This window comes from Ailuropoda melanoleuca, chromosome 8 (assembly GCF_002007445.2).
Source record: "Ailuropoda melanoleuca isolate Jingjing chromosome 8, ASM200744v2, whole genome shotgun sequence".
NCBI lineage: Eukaryota > Metazoa > Chordata > Mammalia > Carnivora > Ursidae > Ailuropoda > Ailuropoda melanoleuca.
In genome coordinates, this window is record NC_048225.1 from 76,246,785 (window position 1) to 76,266,224 (window position 19,440).

The 19,440-nt window shown below is 35.9% G+C and overlaps 1 protein-coding gene across 9 annotated transcripts in view; it reads left to right on the forward strand.

Moving 5' to 3' along the window:
* DNM3 (dynamin 3) overlaps positions 1-19,440 on the forward strand; it is a 532,818-nt gene that overhangs the window by 408,400 nt on the left and 104,978 nt on the right. For all 9 annotated transcript variants that reach the window (XM_034666734.1, XM_034666737.1, XM_034666735.1 and 6 more), the window contains one exon: positions 15,168-15,279. In XM_034666734.1, coding sequence (XP_034522625.1) covers positions 15,168-15,279 — 112 coding nt within the window. The remainder of the gene's footprint in view (positions 1-15,167; positions 15,280-19,440) is intronic.

Sequence of the window (19,440 nt, forward strand, 5' to 3'; positions counted from 1 at the left end):
GGGCATTTTCACTCATAAAGCCTTCTGTCACTTCCTGTTTAACCCATCTGAAACCAAAACTAGTACCCTTTCTTCAAAACCACCCACCCCTGTTGGAATTTTAAGGGGCCCAATAAATCACACACTCCCCCCTCCCCCGCCAGTTAAAATTTGTTGTTGTTGCTGTTTTCAGAAGTACAGGAAACAAGCAGATAAGGCACGAACAAATGGGTGTAGATCTGTGGCCAAATGTCTTCTAATCGTTCGGCCCCCAGCGGTCATGGCCACGGCAAAGCAACCGCAGGGCTCCACCACAGGGCAGCACTCACCAGACCTTCTTGGAATGGGAGAGAAATGCATGTGTCCTGCGGGCGCAAGCTTGCTCAATTTCTCTTTTATAGCACACTAATCAAATCAGTCAGTTCTCCTCCTCTTTTGGGGAGGAAACAATGAAGTCTGGAGAAAAGGGACCAGAAGCCAAAAGCCCTACAAGAAGCCAGGAGATCAAGTTCCCACTAACGAGGCACTCCAAACTTTTCTATTTTTATTTAGAATACCTTCTTAATTTATGTTACATCAGATTACAATTAGCATTTGGGTGTGAGGAAGAATATATAGATATTAAATGTTCTATATGGTAAGAATTTCCACCATCTAAATTGTAATCTGCCTTCTTTATGCTCTTTTTCATCATAAATAAGACCCCCACTGTTATAGCCCAAATTCATACTTTTCAGCTCCCTCCTCATGACTGTGATTAATGCTGACATGGACCTGGCTGCGTGGCCTGGCAGCCAGAGAAAGTCAGGATTGGTGGTGACTCAGCTCATTCTGCAAATGCACTTACAGTAAATGTGTTTTGCAATGCTCTTATGTTTTAAAATATTTTTTTCCTAAAAACTAAAAAGAATTTATTTCAAATTTTAATTAATTCACTAACTCTTTACTATGTCAAGAAAAGGAAATATCAAAAGACTGAATATCAAATCAAGGCAGGCTAAAAGAACTTGTTTCTTTGGCAATGAGTCATGACAGTTTGAGTCAATATACAATAGTCAACCTCCAATTTAAAATCACCCCCATTGATCTTTGAGGCTGATCTTGAAAGACAAAGTCAAATATTTGAAGAAAATGGTGGGCACTGAGCTATTCAGTCACTGGTGGCTGCTTCAGTCAGTCATTCATGCATTCGCAGTTATTTATGGAGTATAGTCTGTGTGCTGGCTGCTCTACTTAAGTCTGTGAATGGGGGGGAATTTACATATAAGGAAGGAGACTGATAGCAAATAATAATTATTGAATTACAACTGTTAGTGACAATTTCTATGAGAATTTATATGAGCGTGACCTAACCATTTTGGAAATGTGATTGTTAAATAACGCTAACACTAGAAGATCGTAAACATAGACTGGGTGAAGGGAGAAGGGAAGATTGTTCCAGGCAGAGTGAACCGCATATACCAAGACCCTGAGGTGGGTCAAGAAGCTTTGTGTCTTCATGCAACTGATAGCTGAGCGAGGCATGCCAGAGTCGAGGTCCAGGTTACTTACAGCCGTATAGGCCACGTTAAGGTTGTTGGTCTTTATCCTAATGCAGCGAGGAGCCGTTGATGAGGTTGGGTTTAAAAAGAGAAATATCCAGAATGCGACTGTAGCTTAGAAGGAAACTCTGGGATTTGCTTATTCATGGTACTGAATGCAAGTGGTATCTTTTTAGTACTCCTTGTAGAAAACTCTTTTAGGAAAAACCCTAGTTGTTGTTGTAACTGGATTTTTGTTCTTCGGAGGTGTAATTGATGTATAGCATTACATTAGTTTCAAGTGTACAGCACAGTGATTTGAAATTGTAACAAAATGATCATAAGTCTAGTTAACATCTGTCACCATATATAGTTACAAAATGTTTTTTCTTGTGTTGACAGCCTTTAAGATTTACTTTCTTATCAACTTCTGAATAAGCAATCGGATATCAGTTTGTATGTTTTGTCCCTCTTCACCCATTCCCTGTGCAGAGGAATATATACTTCCATATCTTGGCTATTGTAAATAATGCTATATTGAACATGGAGGTGCGTATATCTTTTTGAGTTAGTTTCTTCATTTTCTTTAGATAGATACCAGAAGTATTTATTTTTAATTTTTTGAGTGACCTCCATACTGTTTTCCATAGCGGCTGCAACAATTTACATTCCCACCAACAATACACAAAGGTTCCCTTTTCTCCACATCCTTGCCAACACTTATTTCTTGTCTTTTTGATTATAGTCATTCTAACAGGGGTGAGGTGTTACCTCCTTGTGATTTTGATTTGCATTTCCCTGATGATTAGTGATATTAAACACTTTTTCATGTACCTATTGGCCATTTTTATGCCTTCTTTGGAAAAATGTCTATTCAGATCTTCTGACCATTTTTTAATCAGATTGTTGTTTTATTTTGTTGCCATTGAGTTGTATGAGTTCTTTATATATTTTGGACATTAACCCCATACCAGATATGTGATTTATGAATATTTTCTCCCATTCATTAGGTTGCTTTTTCATTGTGTTGATGGTTTCCTTTGCTGTAGAGAAGCTTTTTAGTTTGATGTAGTTTTACTGCCTTTGATTTTGGTGTCAAATCCAAAAAATCCTTCCTAAAACCAGTGTCAAATAGCTGGCTATGACCTATATTTTCTTCTAGGGCTTTTAGAGTTTTAGGTCTTACCTTCAAGTGTTAATCCATTTTGAGTAATTTTTGTATATGGTGTAAGATAGTGGTTCAGTTTCATTCTTTTGCATGCAGCTGTCTGGTTTTACTGACACCATTTATTGAAGAGACTATCCTTCCCCTGCATTGTATATTCTTAGCTCTTTTGCCATAAATTAACTGACCATGTATGTGTGGGTTTATTTCTGGCTCTCTATTCTGTTCCATTTGTTGATCTCTATTTGTTTATATGCCAACGCCAAACTGTTTTGATTACTATAGCTTTTTAATATAGTTTGGAACGAGGGAGCATGATGCCTCTAGCCTTGTTCTTCTTTCTCCAGACTGTTTTGACTATTCGGGGTCAGATTTTTAAAAATTTTGTTACATTCAGTTTCCTAATATATTTTTTTTAAGTTTTGTATTTGGATTCATAAGTGATATTGGCTTGTAGAAACATATCCCAAAATTTGGTCTTTAAAATACTGGCCCTGTGATAAGTTCAAAGGAAAAAAGATTCTAGGGTCAAGTATGTTTGGAGAGTCATGCATACATAGCAGGTTCATTGCTTGGAGATTTACAATGTGTACTAGCCTATTAATATTTCTGAGATGTCCTGCATAAAAGAATCTTCCTTTTAAAATTTGGAAAGAAAGACCTATAAAACTCTCTGAGATCAGAACTATTTTGAAGAAAAGTTTTAATTTTTTTTCTAATCTATCCTGTGGATATTGGTCAGGGAAGATTTTATGATTCTGATTTCCTATTTTTTTTTTGGAATTTTATCCAACATTGATACCTATAAATTTACTATCATAAAAGTATATTCAACATCTGTTAAAAAATTAATCTTCTCCCTGTTAATCATATATATCCTCTCTGATTTTGATTATTTTTCTTATATTTACTAGATATTACAGAGCTGTGTTTCATGGATTCATCAAAGAATGAACTCTTAAATTAATCAATGATAGTTCAATTTTCTATAATTACTTCTTAACTTTATTATATCCTATATTCTGCTCTGATTAGTTTTATAATTTTCCAACGTCTTAAATTCAATGCTGGCAATGTATTTTTTGCTTATTTTTAAAAAAATAATAAGGCATACATGGCTGTGATTTTGCCTCTGAATAAAATTTTGGCTGCATGTTGTGGGTTTCAATCTGGTGTGTAATGTTATTTTGTCTGTTTAGTAAATAGTGTGTAATTATAGTTTTGTGTTGCTATTTGATACAAGTTTTGGGGAAAGTTTTATTTTATTTTAAGTGGTTTTGTAGTTCTTTCTGTTTAACTTTTTTTTTTTTTAAAGATTTTATTTATTTTATTTGACAGAGATACAGACAGCCAGCGAGAGAGGGAACACAAGCAGGGGGAGTGGGAGAGGAAGAAGCAGGCTCACAGCGGAGGAGCCTGACGTGGGGCTCGATCCCATAACGCTGGGATCACGCCCTGAGCCGAAGGCAGACGCCTAACCGCTGTGCCACCCAGGCGCCCCTCTTTCTGTTTAACTTTTATCATAGTTTCTAATTCTAGTGCATTGCCTTTTTATCTTCACTACATGAAATGAGGAATATTCTCTCAAAGATGTAAAAATAATTCATAGTCCTAGCTTATGAAACTTATATTATTGAATTCACAGGTTTAACTCTTAATTTATGATAATGTACCATCTTGGTGTCATTGATTCATTGTCAATAGTCTTTGAAGAGTTTTGGATGCTGAGAAAAGGCTGAAAGGTAGTCAGTCAGCCAACAAACGTTATTGAGTACCTACTATATGAGGGAAATACCAGAAATACATTGATGAACATTTCAAGTTCCATTATTGAACTTACACTGCAGTTGGAGGAGCATAAGCAAGGGAAACTGAGGGCTGGAAAGATAAACCAGTGATGGCAAGGAGTTTGAATTTTTTCCTACTTAGTGTAGGTAGTCATTGGAAGATTTTAAACAGGATGGGATGTAATGTATAATCATGGTGGCTTCTGTGTAGAGAGTGGAGCAAGAGAGGTGCCAAGGAGATGTCGTCCAAATGAGATAAGATAGTGGCTTGGATGTAGGAGTCTATGGTTCAGCGCAAACATCTGGAGTTACCTGCATTTAAATGGTATTTAGGATTCCCAGACAGGAAATGTCACCTTGCCAACAGCACAGAAAGAGGGAAGTGGACCATTGAAGGAGCTTAGGGCACTCCAGAATTTGAAGATCTAACAAAGGAAGAGGAGACATCAAAAGAGATTAAAAAGTTGTAGTCAGTGATGTAGAAGTGTGGAAGTCAAGAGAATGTGGTGTCACAGAAGTCTTGAGAAGAAAATGATTGAAGACAGAGGGAATGGTCAATATGTCAAATGCCGCAGTGAAGCCAAGTAATGTGTAGATAAGGAATTCAGCATTTGCTGTGCAAAGATGTAGATCACATGTCCTTATAAGACCTGTGTTTACAGAGTAACAGGATCACAAGTCTCACTCGGGTGAACTAAGGAAAGAATGGAGAGAATGGAGAAAATGATTCAAGATAACTCAAAGAGTTTTGCTGTAGAAGCAAATAGAAATGGGGCAGTTCTTAGAGGATTGGAAAGGTCAAAAGAAAGTGTGTGTGTGTTTTAAGATAGTTGCTTTTAAGGTACGTACTATACCATATGAATGATCTGACAGTAGAAAGGAGGAAATTGTTGAAGTAAAAAAAAAGGGCATGATTGTAGGAAGTTCATGAAGACATTCGAAGAGTGGGGACTCATTGTATCAGTTGAGGGTTTGGCCTTTTCTTGTACAAGGTGAAGGCAGAGTCTATAGTTGCAAATGCAGGTAGTCTGGTGTATTTGGAAGAAAGAAGATAGATCATTCTCATTGGGTTGTATGTGTTTTTCCTGTGAAGTATGAAGCAAGATTATCGGCCAAGTGTTAGTGCCAAAGTGTGTATTATAGATTTCAGGGAAGAAAACGTATAAAGTAATCAAATGGATAACCAAATGGAAATTTTGATTGTTGAGTTTATCATCAATACCCTGCTATATAAATTTGTAATTAATTGTAAAATTGATGGTTATACATTTAGAAAGGAAATCAGTGGTCAATGGGAACTTGCTTTGAATCTTGAAAAACAAGTTCAGCCAAACCGACTTCAATTTTTTAATAGAATTGAGTAAATATAATATACTTAGACCCTGATATAGTCTTCTGTAATATACATGAGGGAAAATAGAGAGACATGACTTGATAGTACATATATGATACATTTATGATTAAATCTTAAGTCTCACTATTGAATACCAGTGGGTACAAGTTAATAGAACATGTAACTGTGGTATGGGATCTTTTGAGGTCTGTTTAGTTTTTTAGTATATCTTTGATAATGACATGGGAATATTATGTTATTATAAATAATACAGATAATGCAAAACAGGAAGAATTGTGAATATATTTGTCAGAATCAGAATTCAGAACATCTGAGCAAATTGGGAAATGGGCCAGACTAACTAGATGAAATGTAATAATGCTAAATATAAATTTTACTTGGTTGGAAAATAATACAGGAGAGGTCTGGTTTGATAGGAGATCAAGCCCAAAGGACCTAAAGGCAGTGAGAATAATGAATAATAGTAATTTTTGTATTTTGTATATTTTACTTGCATATTTACCTGATGGAGGGCAGTGTGCTAAGCAAGCTTTTCACATATATGACCTTATTTTATTATCATTGTAAACCTGAGATAGATATTGGTATTATCTTCATTTTATAGACGAGTAAACTGAAATTCAGAGAGGTGGCTTTACTGAAAGTCCTGTAAGATAATAAGTGGCCCAGTCTGGATTTCAACAGGTGTTGTTCATGGTCTTTACTATTTTCTACTACCTGTTACTTGATTACATTAGTGAAAACTTACTGTCAAAAAAGTAGGCAAAAATTCCACCAAATGTCTTCCTTGCATCTGGATAATCCTGCCTCCGGGGATTTGTGATCAGTTGCTGGCATGTCATTTTCACAAACTCCTTTTAAAATAGAGCAAATCGGTAGGAGAAGGAAGGGAAGAATGAAGGGGGGTAAACAGAAGGGGGAATGAAGCATGAGAGACTATGGACTCTGAGAAACAAACTGAGGGCTTCAGAGGGGAGGGGGATGGGGGACTGGGATAAGCCGGTGATAAGCACATATTGCATGGTGCACGGGGTGTTATACACAAATAATGAATCGTGGAACACTACATCAAAACCTAAGGACTAACATAACATAATAAAAAATTATTATAAAAAAATAGAAAAATCCTGAAAAAATAAAATAAATTAAATTAAATTAAATAAGATAAAATAGAGCAAATCCACAGAAGGGTAAAAAGGATGTTATCTAGAATAGTCTTCATATGAGAAACATTTGAAAAAATTGGCTTGGAGACTTAGAAGACTTGAGGGACAGATAATGTCTGACCCCAGATGTTTAAAGAGCTGTCATAAGTAAACAAGTTAGACTTCACATTTTTAATCTACAGATATTCTTATGACATGTGAATGCAAGTTACACATCTCATCAAAACACAGACTCGTCATGTGGTCATGTTCTCTGCAGTGTAGCACTTAAAAACCTTTTACCTCTGGGATAAAATTTCTCATGCTCATTTTTAATGTTGAGGTAACTTATTTTTCAAACTATAAAACACACAGTTCAGCTTGATTTCATAGTGAAATCATTCAGAAGCTCATATCTGCATGATTGCCGTTGAAATAGACTAAACAAAAAAAGTCAGTCAGTACAAATTGCTGTGGGTTATCTATACAGCTACAGCGTGTGGTGAGAACCTGGAAGCTACATCCACAGAATTTATGAGACTTCCAGTAAATCAGCTCAGTTCAGTGTTTTAGACCTGTATCCAACTCTTCTTGGATGTCTAGACACAGCCTAAGATGAGGCTTCAAAATGGGTAAAAATGAAGCAGCCAAAGCCACCAGAAGCCTTTGACCCTCTTCTAATGTTTCAACCAGATAATTATTTTCCCTCTCAAGAATTTGGCTATCCTTTGAGGGGAAAAAAAAAAAAATCAAGAATTTCCATGTGAAGAGCCCCTGAAAGAAAATACTCTGGAGAAAGGTCAGTGAGAATGGGCCAAAGCCGAATTCTTCAGATCTGCTTGGAGAATGTGGAAAGTCTGTACCCTTGCTACTTTTCGTGTTTTCCAGCTGGCCAAGAGCTCCCGTGGCATTTGTCCAGCTTTGCCTTCCCCATACCTTTTACATCTTAAAGGGACTCATAGTGTGCACTAGAAATGCCTCAAATGGAAATTGAAGTGGTAGCTGCGAGCTGTGGTAGAGGTAATTAGATAATTAAGAACTGATGGGGTTTGATTTCTGTCAGATAATCTATTACCCTTTCTGCTCTGTAGCAAAGATACGACCTTTCAAATTTGACGACAGTAAACTTTCCTACTTACAGAATATATTTCTTTAAATATGTCCCACTTTTAATTAACAGTACTTATTCTGCTTGTTGTGGTTTGTCTCTTCAAACTTTTTTATCTTACATTTTCTGTGGAAAGTTAAGGATTCTCTCAAAAATAAAAAAGTTGGTTTTAAAAATAAACACAGTCCAAGTTCATTCCATAGTTCTTTCATTCGTTCATTCATTCATTTGCTCCACTCATTTGACAAATATTTGTTTTGTGGAGGCCGTATCCCAAGGACTGTGGTAGACCCACACTGTGCCATTCATTTGCTATGTGATGTTGGGAGTCACTTGATCTCTCTAAATCTCAGTTTCCTCAACTGTAAAACAGCTCTGCTACCAACCTCGCAGGGTCGCTAATGAAGATTAAATGAGATGATTTCTCTTTTAAGATGGTGAAAAATTAGAAGCTTCTCTTTTGCTCTACTCCATCCATTGCTATATCCAAAAGATCATATACAATGGAGATGGAAAGTCTTAAAAGCACGAGAAAGTAGCAATCTTAATCGACTATTTGCAAAACTCATGGAGGGACCTGGATTGAAATTTTATAAGAAAAAGAAAAGAAAAATGATTAAGAAAAATGGAGCTAAACAGGAAGACAACAAGAAGAACCTTCTATACATCCTCCCTGAATCAATGCGAGAAATGTGGATACTTGTGCCAACCAGAAATCCAGATAGCCAGCTGTACTTTGAAGCCAATTCAAAAAACGAATCCAAGTAAGAATTTACATTTGGGGAAATCCAGATAGAAAATGCCTGACGATAAATATTTATTCAAGTTAAACATACAGAGTTCCATTTAAATAATTGCTTAAGTGCAACAAAATTGCATACTAAACTAAAAAAAAAATGGACTCTTAAAAAGAAAGTTATTGTGAAAACAATAATTCAGAAATAATATTCTAGGTCAGTATTTCTAGATAGATCAGCAAATGTGTGAGATAAAGTGGCAAAAAGTAAACGCTTTTAAATTCCTTAAGAAGTCAGGAATTATTGTTTTATTTGTGAATTTCGTATATACAAAAATGAATTCAGGGATGATTTGGAAAACTTAAAGATAACTGTTTAAAAAAAAGATAGTCATTTACCTGTAGAACTGAAAACCACTAAAAAATATAGAAGTCAAAAAGACAGTTCATTTATCAACATATGCAAGGAAACAGTGAGAAGCATTCAAAAACAAAAACAAAACAAAGCTTATGTCAAAATGACAAAACTAAAACCAGGCCTATACAGCTATGGCAAGAAATAAACATGATTCAGACTTTCCTAATCATGGGCAGTGCTTTTCAGATTGGGATAAAAAATAAAACCCAGCTATATTGTTGGCATTTACAACGAATATATCTTTTTAAAAAGTAAGACAAATGGATAAAAGTAAGAGACAAAGCTATGTCAGGTTAATGTAAATAAAAAGTGAGAAATCATTCCAATAATATACAAAAAAGTCTTAATGAAATCAGAACAAAAAATATCACTTCTATAAACATGTTAAAATGCTCACCTCTTTGGCAAAAATATTAAAGCTTTAATGGAAAATCACTTTTAAATTATAAAATTTGCGAAGGTATTTTAAAGATGATAGTCAATATTTTTATGGGTGTGATGATATTCATTATTCAGTAAATATTTATTGAATACCTACTAACACTAGTCACTTTGTAAGACCTAAGAACATAGTGTAATCAAAACAACATAGTCAAATATGTCTTTCCATTTATGAAGATCTTGTTTCGTGTTATTCAATAAGATTTTATCATTTTTTCAATTAAAAAAATTATCCTATGTATTTTGGAGGCTTTCTCCTAATATGTATGGAATATTTTCCTATATCTAAGTTATGAGAAATATAGTCTAGTAGTGTTTTGTAAAAGCCACTTGGATTTTGAGTTAATTTTGGTAATTTATATTTTTTAGGGTATTATTAGTTTCCTCTAGGTTCTTAGTTTTGCCATAGGATTGCCTATAATGTTTGATTTTAATTTTTTTCCATCTTCTCTATATTTGTGGCTATGTACCCTATCCTTTCTCATTTGTGATCATGCGGACTTTTGTTTTCTCCCTTAATTACTATTATATTATCTATTTCTAAGGGGAAAAATATTTGTGGATGTCTTTATCCCTTATGTTATTTTTATATTTTCTATTTTATTTATTTTGGTTTTAATTTATGTTAATTCCCTCTTTTGGCTTGTTTTGGTTTTTTTTAATCATAGTTCATAATCCCTGTAGATGAATATTGACTTTTTTTTCTCCTTTCTGTAAATAACGAACATATTTAAAGTCATAAATTTTCCTATAGTCTTTGCTGTGGTCCATTGGTTGGATATAATGTGTTTATATTTTTTATTCTTTTCTAAATAATATATAATTTTTATTTTGGTTTCTTCTGTAACACAAGGATTATCTAAAAATATATTTAAGGGTTTTTTTTGGTCTTTTTTAGAAATTTTTTTTCTTTTTCTTTTTTTTTTTTGATTTATGATTAAAGAGTGTGATCTATATAATCTCTTTTTTAAAGTTTCTTAAGGCTGGTATTGTGTATGTGTGTAGGTCCAACTATAAGACTGGTTTTTGTAAATATTTTGCAGATGATGAAGTCTTTATATTCTGTTTGCTTACTTACTTTTATCCACTATATTTGTCCCATTTGAAAAGAGTCATATTAAATTTTTTCTATATTTATATTTTAACTAATTTCATACATGTATTTATTACAAGTTCTTGCAATTTTAGTAGCATTTGCTTTCTTTCCTTCCCTACTATGTAATTTGGTACAGTTTTGTGAGTATTTTCCAATCTTCACAAATTGTACTTTATATCATTCTATAATATTTCTCTTTCTTCTATTTAGAGCTTCTAAACTATTTATCTTGTTCAGTACTTTTAAATTCTATCTTGTCTATTATTAATAGTGCCATTCTTGAATTTATGTTCTTTGTTTTGAGCCTGTCTGATTTCTTTTTCTCTGTTCCTTTATTTTTGCAAATAACATGTAACTTTTTTAAACCAAAATTAACTGACTGGCTGAGAGAATTCAGTCCACTATCATTAATTTCATAATCAATATACATAAATTTATTCCCACCAGTTTATTATTCTTTTGAATTTTTTATCTAATTTTTTTTGCTTGATCAAAAGGTTATTAATTTCTCCTTTTTCTTCTTTTTTTTTTGAGAGTTCTACTGTACATTTAATTTCATTAACATTTTCATTTATCACCAGTACACAGCCCTATTATTCCATGAGGCAAATTATCAAATATTTCTCTCCCAAACTCTTTCTTCTTCTGCTTCTCCCCATGCCCACTTCTCCTAGTGAGACCTCTAGGATCCCTTTGCTGCCCCACTGTCTGCCCCTGCACCCAGCAGAGAAGACCTGGGGAGCATTTTTACTTCCTCCTATCCCACCCCAACTTTTAGACTATTTGAATAGTGTGTCTCTTTTACTGTAAGAGTCTTTCTTTAGCGCTTATATTGCATATTCTTAGATGGGCTGTCATAATTTATTTTGATTTAGCTCTGTGGATGTTCCAAGTTCTGTTGCTCACCACTGTTTTTTCCTCTTAATCTTTCCTCACCTTGGACGTGCTCTTCAGGTTCATTTGGTCTGTTGTAATCTCATCCCTGCTTAGGCACTCCCTCAGGTGGAGGGTGTGGTGATATCCCAGCTGGATATGGGCCTCTGCAGTCCTCTGAAGAGTCCATTCATGTTATTCATTGCCATCTACATTTTGAATGTTCAGTTCAGTGCCAGTCTAATTCTTTCTCCTTCCTAAGCAACTTGCTATCTCTTTTCAGAAGACTTTTAAATATTTTCTTTATTTCAGAGCTCAAGAATTGTATAAATGTATATCTACATGGTATCTTTTCTCATCAAGTACACATGAAACAGCACTTGAAATGTATAGACTCAGATCTTTTTAAAAACCAGGATAAGATTCTTTTTAAAAAAGTAGTTTCTTTGTTGTAATTATTTTTCTTCTCCCACACTTCCTTTACTTTTTCTGGAACTCCTATTATTTACAGGTTAGATGTTCTTTCCTCCACACTTTCATAACTTCTCTTTGTATTTTTTAAAATTCTCCCACTAGATCTTGAAAACTACTAGTCCTAGGCTCAACATTCATCATCCTTTCCTTCAATTTAACTACTAAATGTTTTGACTTAAAAAATCTTATTTTTTAGTTTCAGAAGTTTTTCTTAATGTTGTACTTGTACCTCTTGAAATACTTAACTATTCTGCTTCCCCCAACATTCTTTATTGATACACTGTTCTGATTGCTGTCTTCATTCTTGCTTTCTCTGGCTGGGAGACCTCCTCATTAGATGTCCTCTTAGTGTCCTTTGTTTGTTGTGGCACAGGTCCAGCTGCTGGATACCTTAAGTGGACTGGTCCTGTGAGGGCAGGAAGGCACAAGACATCTCAGTCATCCCAGGCCCAAATTGGCAAGTTGCCATTTACGTTTTGAGGCACCAGGAGGGAGACTTTCTTTTGCATTAAGGTAGAGAAAACTCAGCCTCCCCATACTTCCTTAGGGCCAGAAGATCAGGCACACCCAGGAGTCCTGTGACCACTGAGGGACAGCCTTACCAAAGGCCTGCTGCATGCTGGTCCTTGCCTTAGAGTTTCCTGCTGTGGTCCCAAAGCTCTGTTCAGCCCAGGGCAAGAAAGTACCACAACAGTGATCTAACTCACACCCTCTACCCGAGTACCAGTCCCGAAGTCTGCTTGACTCAAGAAAAGAAGGTGTGTTTGACCTGAGTTAGAAGTGGAGAGGAAACAGAGCACAATTAAGTCATCATCTTCCTAGAATCCCCTGGGGGATATAATGATAAGCATAAAAATGATACAGTTCCTGTCCTAATGTTGTTTATGAGCTAGTTGAGAAGATAGACAATATCTAAGCAAGCAAGTAAATAAATAAATAAATAAGAAATAAAAAAGAAAAAGAAACCCACACATATTTCTGAATTCACAACTGTAATTAGTGCTATGAAGGAAAGGTAAATAGAAATATCTGAGATTCCAAGAAAGAGTAGGCATTAATTGTGCAATGATTCCAAGAANTTTACGTTTTGAGGCACCAGAGTAGGCATTAATTGTGAAATGAGGGCTGAAGAAAAGAGCTACAGACAGCAGTATATTCAGAGACCTTGGGAGCAGGCATGCACATTTCAGGAAGCAAAAGAAGGCCAGCATGGCTGGAGGAAAAAAAAAAAGCAAGGGAAAGCAGAGTGTGAAAAGAAGCTGGAGAGGAAGGTAACAGTTACAGGCCAGATGACACGGGGTTTTATACGCCATGAGAGACAGTGTAGTCTTTCCCTAAAAGCAGGTGGTGTATGTTTGACTCCACGGGTAAAACTATCTGATTCCCATTTCAGGAGATCATGAGGATTCCGTGGGGAGAGCGTAATTAGAGGAGCTATGTGATGCCGGGTGACCCGTGAGGAGGCCACAGCAATGTTTGAGGGGCGGTGATAGTGTGACCAGGAAGTGCACTTTTAGGGGGTCAAATGAAAGAGGACATGAGGGAGTGGAAGAGAGGGAATGGCAAGCTGAAATGGCTGATTCAGTTCATGTCAGGGTGCCTCTGAGATAGTCAAGTGGGGAAGTCAGTAACCACTGTGCATCTGGGCCAGTTCTGGGCAAGAGATACGAACTTGTGAGCCATCTGAGTGTAGGTGTAAACTAAGGCTGTTAGGCACGAATGAGAATACCCTGGAAGAGAATAAGAAGAGAAAAAGGCTGTAATTTCTGGGATTCTGCTAGTATCCGTCAAAATTGGATTATCTCTTCTGGAAGGGTGATTGGTAACGCCTATCAGCGTCTTAAAAAATGACTAACTTTGATCCTGTAACTCTATTTATAGGCATCTATCCTCAGAAAGTAAGAGGAGTAAATGTGAAAGGCTTATGGATAAAAATATTTACTTAAGCAGTATTTCTGATTGTAAAAAGCAGGAAATTACCTAATTAATATTTGAAAGAGGTTAAGTAAATTATCAGACATTTATATTAATGAATATCATGCCATTCTAATTTGATGTTTATAAAGATATAATGGCATAAGTAAATGACCATAATATCATAGTAAGTAAAAAAGGACTCAAAATTGACAGAGAGAGAAGGGGTTTGGGGAGACCTCAGCTGTGTGAAAGATTGATAGAACAAGAGTGTAAAGAAATAAGTTTATCTGTAAACCATGGAAAAGGGATGATTGGTACCATTTTTATACTTTTTTCTAGTTTCCAAATCTTTCTAAATGGGCATGTATTACATCTTATGTATTATTTTATTGTTAGGAAAAGAAATAAAGTTACAGTATTGTCCGAGTTGTCAGTATGCACTTTGTAGGCATTTAATTATTTTTTCTTTTTTCAATATCAATGAGCGTTCCTGTTTTGAATCTAGGATAGTATTTTAAGTTTGTAAGATAATTCCCTTACCTTTTAAAGTTTTATGAGCCATTCAGACTTAGAAAATGGTTTCAGGGGGCGCCTGGGTGGCTCAGCGGTTAAAGCGTCTGCCTTCGGCTCAGGGCGTGATCCCGGCGTTATGGGATCGAGCCCCACGTCAGGTTCCTCTGCTATGAGCCTGCTTCTTTCTCTCCCACTCCCCCTGTTTGTGTTCCCTCTCTCCCTGGCTGTCTCTATCTCTGTCGAATAAATAAAAAATCTTTAAAAAAAAAAAAAAAAAAAGAAAAGAAAATGGTTTCAGAAAATTGATTAATTGCTAGACAACAGCAGATCCATTCCCCTGGCACCACTCTGACTTGGCACCCAGTGTATCATCTCGAGAGCATTTCTGTTTCCTTCCCTTCTTATTGCTTAGCAGTACAAGTGGCTCTGAATTCTTTAATGTGAAGTTTTTAAAAGATTATGTAATAAATAAAGGAATTTGCTAATTATTTTAAATGCAATGAATTGGTTGATTTTCCTCCAGTGACTTTCAGAGAATTATCCATTTGGACTGTCATTTGTATCATCATTGTCTACAGTGATATAAAATCATTTTGAACTTGGTTTCAGACTAAAAGGACGATTTTTTTTTTTAATTCCAGGAATGTATACAAAGACTATCGTTTCCTTGAGCTGGCCTGTGACTCACAGGAGGATGTAGACAGCTGGAAGGCATCTCTACTAAGAGCTGGGGTTTATCCTGATAAATCTTCAGTAAGTTGGATATATCTCTTATTTTACAATTATTAACGATGCTTAAGAAGATATAATTCTACATACTATATGATGGAGAAACTAGTTCTCTTTTGACTTAATTAGTATGGAACAGTTCTAAGTAATACTTTGCTCAAATTTCTTTTTCTCCATTAGTTTCTAGAAATTTATCAGTTTGTTTGTTAGAGAAAATGCCCTCCTCTGCCATAAAACATAATATACGTAATCTCAGACCAAGACAGAATCTCTTTGTTGTAATTTAAAATTTTATTTTCCTTTATGTGGTATTTCACAGTTGTCCTAGTATTCATACAGCTGTTTAGAACATTCTTCATATAGTCATATTATATATCACATCATAACACTATTTCGTACCCTTAAAAATGTACTTATTTTTATAAAAATCTACCTCCTTTCATTACGTCTGTAGTACCTGAATCCAAAATTATATCTGTATTCAAACTCTGGTTAATGTCATTTGGAGTGTGAAAGAAGAAAAACATTTATATTGCCATTCCTACTTATCTTTATAAATATACTTCATGTATTTGAAGTCGCTTCTCTCATTCAAGTTAATAAACAGAACTTCTATTTGTGTTCTTCGGGAAATGTCTGGATTTAAATTTCAGAAGTCCCACCCAACATATGTACACACACCGTTAGACAGATGCTGCAGACGAGTGGCTCCTGCTGCTTACTCCCTGTTCCCCTTGAGATGTTCTTTTTTTTTTTTTTAAGATTTTATTTATTTATTTGACAGAGAGAGAGACAGCCAGCGAGAGAGGGAACACAAGCAGGGGGAATGGGAGAGGAAGAAGCAGGCTTCCAGTGGAGGAGCCTGATGTGGGGCTCGATCCCATAACGCCGGGATCACGCCCTGAGCCGAAGGCAGACGCCTAAGGACTGCGCTACCCAGGCGCCCCCCCTTGAGATGTTCTATCCAGGTGTCTCCTCAGAACGCAATGCTGAGCCTGAGCCTTGGGGACTTGGTCCAGCTTGACCCTTGTGGTGCTTACTTGTCTCTAGATCAGTTTATAGGACTGATCATGCATAAGCCAGGTCATTTCTAGGCCCCCAGTAGGAAGAGTCTTCTCAAGAGAAAGTCCGAAATGTGGGTGTGGGGGGGGGGCAATTGGAGCATCTCTGGAGGAACTTTAGATTTGAGCACATCCCTGAGGTTGCACTGGAATTTAACAGAGTTCCAGAGGTAAAGGATTGGGGATTTGTGCCAAATGTTCTTCTCATCATTGTTATTTTAGCTCACACATAGACCTCTTAACTCCATCCTAACCTACCCTTGCCTAGCCAGCACCTAAAACAACGAACCCCTCACAACATACCCTGTGCCCTCCACATGAAGTGAAACAAAACCCTTTCCTGGTGATATCCAAGCACAGAGGTATCTGTATGATTTCCATAATTGTCCAAATTTTGTCATTTGTGTACATATATATTTACATAGCTATATGCCACTCCAAAAATTGCACATGAGAAGTCATTTAAAAATAGGAGTACCACTTCTACTTTTCTTATTAATTCTAATCATTTCTTATTACTCTTCCCTCTCCATTGATGGTAGTGTGTTTAATTTCACAAAAATCCTATTTTAAAAATGTACATATACTTAATTTTTTATTCATTCAGTCCACAAAAGCCTGTTGAGCACGCACTTTTTGCCAGGCACCGTTCTAAGCACTAGTGCTACAGAGGTGAACAGTAAGGTCCCATCCCCAAGGAGCAGACATTAAACAAGTGAACGAATAACTGTTCAATTATATAGTGGGATTTTAAGAGAGTGAACTGTCTATAAAAAAATAAAGAAAAAGGGACAGAGAGGGGCAGGTAAGCTTTATTTTAGTAAAGGTGATGAAGGAAGGTCCTTTTGAAGAGTTGCCATTTGAGTAGGCTCCTGAAGGAATGGAGGGAGTAAATGAAATGAAGGGAAGACTATTTGTGGAAAGCACTAGCAAGTGCAAAGCCAGCTCAGTGTCTCAGAAGAGCAACAAAAAGTTGTGTCTGGACCACAATGAGGGAGGACAAGAGTGGCTGATAATTTCCAAGAAGGTGGTCAGGGCAGATTATATTGGTCTTGAAGGATGTGGTAAGCATTTGAGTTTTGAATGAGATGGAAAGCCATTAGAGGGTTCAAGCCAATTAGTGACATGATACGATGGACATTTTCTACAAGATTATATGGCGGGGTGTTACAGGAAGCTGTAGAGCATGTGTGTTCAATCAGAGGTTTTAGTGTCAAACTCCCAAGACTGAAATTCCAGAAGTTCACATGTAAGCTGTGGGATGTCTAACCTTTTTATATTTCAAAATTCCTATTTATAAGAGGGAAATAACAGGAATCCCCTATAGCTTGGTTGATGGGATTAAGTGAGAGAATGCAGGGAAGGCACTGAACAGGGTGGGCACAAGTAAGCACTCTATTTATAAGAATGATGATGATGGTGATGATGATGATAATTATTTTCATCACGGACTGCTCTCTTTAACAAGTAATGAGAGCTAAAACAGTGTGGATATTATAATGTGGCCCAATGAGATCGTAAATACTTTATGCTATTTTCTATTTCCAAATAATGCTTGGTTGTATAAAATGTTAATGTGTGGATGTATGTCTTCCTGCCATGCAGCTGTAATGTTTGTGAAGATTTTTTTTCAATTGTGCTTTTGTCAAACTTATTTTAAATGCACTAGACGGAATTTGCTATTTAAAGAAATTATGTAATGCACCTCTTGTGAGAGAAAACTGTCTTGGAAAAGCAAAATTACCTACCTATCTCTGGTGAATTATTTTTATAAATTTGGATTTTCGCATATTCATAGCTCTGCACAAAGGAGACGGTCGATGAAATATTTGCTATTTTTGATCGGAATAGTCAATTTTAAGCAAATCTAGAGTTGTCCTACACAATCTGTTTGATTCTTTTCACATCACTTTTGTTTATAAATACACTTTTGGTACAGTTGTTTGGAGGGTCGAGACAAAGGGGTTTTTTACTATATGCTAAAGACATGACAGGAAATTAAACTTGGCAGTATGCCATGAACATTGCTTTTCTCAGTTTTCATCATAAACAATATTTGCATTTCTTATGCACCATGTAGTTCTGGAGGTTATATTACACGATTACTTGACTTTCAGATGTTTAAATGGCAGCTAACTACTGAAAGCAATCTAAGTAGAATGCTTGTGTAAACATTCATTTTGTGAGCATGCTTAGATTTGGGGGGAGTGGATACTTTTAGGTGCAGTTATTCCTAATTTAGAAAGATTTGATGAAAAAGTCAGATTAACCTAATAACAGATGTCTCTCTGTAAGTCAATTTTTAGGACTTCTGGTGTGTCATTTGGGTTTTGTATCAATAAACCATTGAGTCGACAGCAAATCAATCACTATTCTAAAAATGAAACATTTTTTCGTCATACGTGGACATAAGTCTAGACTCAAGAAGTTCTGCTTTTCACACAAAGCACCTCTATTTTGACTGGAAAAAAGTCTACAAAGATCATTTTTTAATATTGTGTAATTTTGGCTTCATTTCGATAAATAGCCATCACACACATTTTGGTTTGGGACGAACGTTTTTTTCAACTAAGATTGCCCACCTTTTTAAGCTTTTCACGCTTTTCCCCATCATATTTTTTCTGTCGTGTCCACATGATGGGATATTTTTATGTCACTCATATCATAGTGTTTGTTCTGCTACTTGGTTTCTTCTATCTCTTAGGTTGTTTCTCTTAGAGTTTTTTTACAGATTTTTTTTTTCTTTCTCTTCCAGCCTCTTTTCTCCCTCCCTTCCCTTCATCCATCACTGTTACGGTGGACTCTAGAAATTCAAATATAAAAAGATGCAATTCTTACTTCGTAAGAGTTTCAAGTGTAGTGGAAGTGAGGGGTGCAAATAAATAATTACAATGTGGTAGGAACTACAGTGGACATCTGTATAAAATGCAACAGCCCAACCGTATTTCTATGCGGATTTTCAAATTACTGCTCGTCCCTTGATCTTTTTGGATCCAAAGCAAAATGTAGACTTCACATTTGAGCACTGTAATGTGTGGCCCTAAAATGGAAATGAGGAGTGCTGGACCCAGTTTCCCACTACGGCACTGCCGTACTTCATGAACTTGCGCATAACCTCTCTGAA